The following is a 4,639-nucleotide window of genomic DNA, read 5'->3' as shown; positions in this document are numbered from 1 at the left end:
ACAATACCCAAGCCTACCCGAAAAAGAAAAACCTCTAACCCATCCCTAGCTCTAAGACCCTTTATCCGTGAACCAAGCAATGAGGGATCCAACACCCCAGCAATAAGATCCAATGAAGAAAGTCTCCGGAACCTTCCTAGTACACGCCACCCCTACCACCATACTATTTGACTCAGGAGCCACCAACTCATTTATAGCAGCCGAATTCGCCACGCGACTTGGCTTGAACACCAACACAAGAGTACAACTACAAGTCAAGGTGGCATCCGGCGAAATCATAAAATGTGACCGCATGTACAAAAATATAATGATCACTATCAAAGAAGTGGAGTTCCCTAGCAACTTGATACAATTCAGGCTAGATGGGATAAAAGTGATCTTGGGCATGGACTGGCTAGGGAAATTCCGAGCACAAATCCTATGCGGCAAACAAAAAGTGGTCTTACGGGGACCAAACGGCAAACGGGTATCCTACCACGGGGCCCACAAGAACCCGGAAATCAAACTAGTAAACATGATAAAAATGAAGAAATACCTAACCAAGGGACACGAAGCCTTCCTGTGCTCAGTTGAAGACGTCAATACTAAGACAACCGGGCCTCAAACCATTCCAGTGGTAAATGAGTTCACCGATGTCTTTCCAGACGAAATCCCCGGGGCACCCCCAACCAGAGAAGTAGAATTCACCAAAGACGTGGTGCGTGGCGCTGCCCCAATCTCAAAACCACCCTATAGGTTGGCACCAAAAGAAATGAAGGAACTAAAAGCACAACTCCAGGATTTACTAGACAAAGGATACATACGCCCCAGCACCTCACCATGGGGAGCACCGGTACTATTTGTCAAAAAGAATGATGGAAGCATGCGCTTATGCATCGATTACAGGGAACTAAACCAAGTTACAATAAAGAGCAAGTACCCTCTTCCCCGAATTGATGACCTGTTCGACCAACATAAAGGGGCAGGAGTGCTCTCAAAAATCGATTTAAGATTCGGATACCACCAGATAAAAGTGGTCGACCCAGACATTCAGAAAACAACCTTTCGAACTCGCTATAGCTACTACAAATTCACGGTAATGCCCTTCGGACTCACCAATGCACCTGCTATATTCATGGACCTCATGAACCGAGTATTTTGTCCCTACTTAGATGACTTCGGCATTGTGTTTATTGACGACATCCTGGTTTACTCACAAGATAAAGAGGAACATGAAAAGCACCTCCGCACAACCTTGCAAACCTTGAGGGAGAACCAGCTATACGCCAAATTCTCCAAGTGCAAATTTTGGAAAGACAACGTGGCATTCCTAGGACACGTGATAACCAAAGAGCGGATCCAGGTGGATCCAACCAAAATCCACGCCGTCAAGGAATTGCCCACGCCAAAATCACTTTCGGAGCTCAGAAGCTTCCTAGGGTTGGCAAGCTATTATCGAAGGTTCGTGCCCGATTTTACCAAGATAGCCCAACCCCTCACCAAACTCATGAAGAAGGAAACCCCCTTCCGGTGGGACGACAATTGCACTTCAGCCTTTCAGGAATTGAAAGAAAGACTGACCAAAGCACCCGTTCTAGCCCTTCCCTTCGGAGTGGAAGGATTCGAAATTTTCAGCGACGCTTCCAAAAAGGGACTAGGATGCGTACTAATGCAAAAGGGCAAAGTAATAGCATATGCATCCAAGCAACTCAAAACCCACGAAGAAAACTACCCCAGACACGACCTAGAGCTAGCCGCCATCGTGTTCACCCTAAAAATTTGGAGGCATTACCTATATGGAGTACAATGCAAAATCTACACCGACCATAAAAGCCTGAAATACATCTTCACTCAAAATGATCTGAACATGCGACAACGACGGGTACCCCTGCCCCCACCTACCCCCCACTGACTCTTATGTAATAATTTGGTCCCGGGATCTTTCGTGGAACCCGAAACCATGTCCAGACACATTTAAACACAAACGACGACACCAAGTAATGAAGTAATGGATCAAGAATCACATTAAATACATCCTAACATGACTTCTACATATAATCAAGACTCAATGCCCGAACATGCAAAATCCTGCCCAAATATACCAAGAATATCACAATACGAAATCCATGATTTAACCTTGGGGCTCTAGTCATATTAAAATCAGGATCATCAAGATCAACACATAAATATCAAGATCACCTCATGAACATCAAGATTATCAAAATCACATAAATACCAAGATCATCTCATCAACATCAAGATTATCTCATAATCATCATAAAAAGCCTTATCAAGACACAAGCATGAAATTGCATATCAAAGGAGCCAAAGAAGAAGATCATAGCAAGGAAAATAGGTTTTGTTGAGAAATGGGTTACCTCTTAGCCTTAATTAATCCTCCCTTGGCTATTAAGGTCCTTCTCTAAGATTTCCATCCGATTGATCTCCCTAGGCTTGGTGGTGAGGAATCTCCCGGGAATATTTTCGTGTAATATAACTATTGGTGCTAAGGGTCCTAATTGCTTTCTAATCCCCTATTTATAGAATCAGGAATCCTAATCTTAATCTGAATAATAAAGGCCTACTTTCTTTATTCCTAATAGATATATAGGTGTAGGATTCCTAATTAGAATCTGACTAGTAAAAGGTTTACTCTCTTTATTCCTAATAGGCTTAAGACTCTAGTTTAGGCAAGGGTCCACAATCCATGGTGGACCGCATTAATTAATTAAAGGGAATCCTAACCAAATTAAATCCGACCTTTTTAATTATTATTAATGGAATTAATTAAATAATTAATCCAGGATTGAAGGGTAAAGTTGACCTTTCACACATGTTTTGATGCTCAAGTTTTTCCTAGCAAGACACTTCACTCATTTCCCTTGCTAGCCAAGTCATAAACACTCCACCTTCTCTCTAAAGAAATCTTAGCTTTCTCTCCAAGCTAGAAGAAGAATTCCCTAGCCTTGCAAAGTTTCATCTAAAGATTCCACCTGACATCAAAGCAAGCAAGAAAGTATATCAACACCAAGATTGAAAGAATGAAACCAACGGATATGATGAGCATATCAAACTCTAAACCAAACACCACTACCAACTTCTAACCAACAACCAAGAACTAACAACTAGCTCAAAGCACCAACCAACAAAGCTAACTACTCAACTAAACAAACAAGCAAGAACAAGCACACAAGGCAAGCAACAAGCAACTAGCAAACGGTAAGACAAGGTACCTGCCGAGAACAACTCTGGGTAACGCTCCCTCATGGTTGATTCCAGCTCCCAAGTAGCTTCTTCTACACCATGATGCGACCACCAAACCTTCACCATTTTCACCGACTTCCTACGCGTATCCCGGGTTTTAAAATCCAGGATCTTGAGCGGTCTTTCTTCATAAGACATATCATCGTCCAAAGGAATCACTTCCGGTGGTAGAACATGTGTCGGGTCGTGAACATATTTCTTAAGCTGAGATACATGGAAGACACTATGGACTCGCTCCAACTCCAAAGGTAGAGCCAACCGATAAGCTAGGTTCCCAACCCTCTCATAAGGTCCTATGAAACGGGGGCTTAGCTTGTCCTTCCTTCCAAACCTCATCACTCCCCGAGTGGGAGATACTCTCAGCCAAACTTTATCCCCAACCGCGAACTCTACTTGCCTTCTTGCTAGGTCGGCGTAGGATTTTTGACGATCTTGTGCTGCTTTCATCCTTCCCTGAATCTATTTAACCTTTTCTGCGGTGTCAAGCAAGAACTGCGGTCCCAAAACTACCAGATTGACCATATTCTCCCAGCACAACGGACTGCGACACTTTTGATCGTAAAGAGCTTCATAAGGATCCATGCGTATACTCGAGTGATAACTGTTGTTATAGGAGAACTCTATTAAATCCAGGTGATCCTCCCATGATCCTTGAAAATCCAGCATGCATGCCCTCAACATGTCCTCGATAGTATGAATAGTCCTCTCTGTTTGTCCGTCTGTGGTCGGATGGAAGGCGGTACTGAGATTTAGCTTGGTCCCCAAGGCTACTTGTAAGGACTTCCAAAACTGTGACAAGAACCTTGGATCTCGATCGGAGACTATATCTTTAGGTACTCCATGATATTTCACCACTTGACTAACAAAGGCTTGGGCCAACTGCGTCATTGTCCATGTTTCTTTCATCGCGATAAGGCGAGCGGACTTGGTCAAGCGATCAACTATTACCCAGATTTTATCCTTACCGGAACGGGTTACCGGTAAGCCTCCCACGAAGTCCATAGATATGGAGTGTAACACCCCCTAAAAACGGGCAAATTAAAAGCCTTAAACATGCAGATAACCCAACTAAACAACAAACACAGCGGAAGACTAAAAGATAACTGGATAAACATAAATCCAAGTCATGGGGTGTTATGCCACGTTCACCAACAAGGATGAACGCTACGACAACATCTGCATTGTTTACAACTATCCAAAGTCTCAAAAGTCTACAACTAGAGTAGCACACAGGCCATAAAACCAACGAGAGAAACTATGCTAACAGGCACTAGACTGCGCACTCGCCTAGACATCACCTGAAAGAACACAATAAAACATGGGACGACACCCGGTCAGCGAATAATGCTGGTAACCCACCAATACATGTGAAATAACATACATAAGTAAGGTATAA

The 4,639-nt window shown here is 43.3% G+C and overlaps 1 protein-coding gene across 1 annotated transcript; it reads right to left on the bottom strand.

Moving 5' to 3' along the window:
* Positions 1-2,955: 2,955 nt before the first annotated feature.
* LOC109155178 lies at positions 2,956-3,690 on the bottom strand. The gene is made up of 2 exons (XM_019302906.1): positions 3,213-3,690; positions 2,956-2,972 (listed from the first exon to the last, which is right to left on the bottom strand). The coding sequence occupies exons 1-2, from the start codon at positions 3,688-3,690 to the stop codon at positions 2,956-2,958; spliced, it is 495 nt and encodes a 164-aa protein (XP_019158451.1).
* Positions 3,691-4,639: the final 949 nt, after the last annotated feature.

This window comes from Ipomoea nil, unplaced genomic scaffold (genome assembly GCF_001879475.1).
Source record: "Ipomoea nil cultivar Tokyo-kokei standard unplaced genomic scaffold, Asagao_1.1 scaffold2694, whole genome shotgun sequence".
NCBI lineage: Eukaryota > Viridiplantae > Streptophyta > Magnoliopsida > Solanales > Convolvulaceae > Ipomoea > Ipomoea nil.
The sequence above is the reverse complement of the archived record's forward strand: the minus strand, read 5'-3'. Positions and strand labels throughout refer to the sequence as shown.

What these genes read in the sequence shown, in the direction of transcription:
- LOC109155178 (XM_019302906.1), bottom strand. Translation starts at nt 3,690, where the DNA reads ATGAAAGCAGCACAAGATCGTCAAAAATCCTACGCCGACCTAGCAAGA.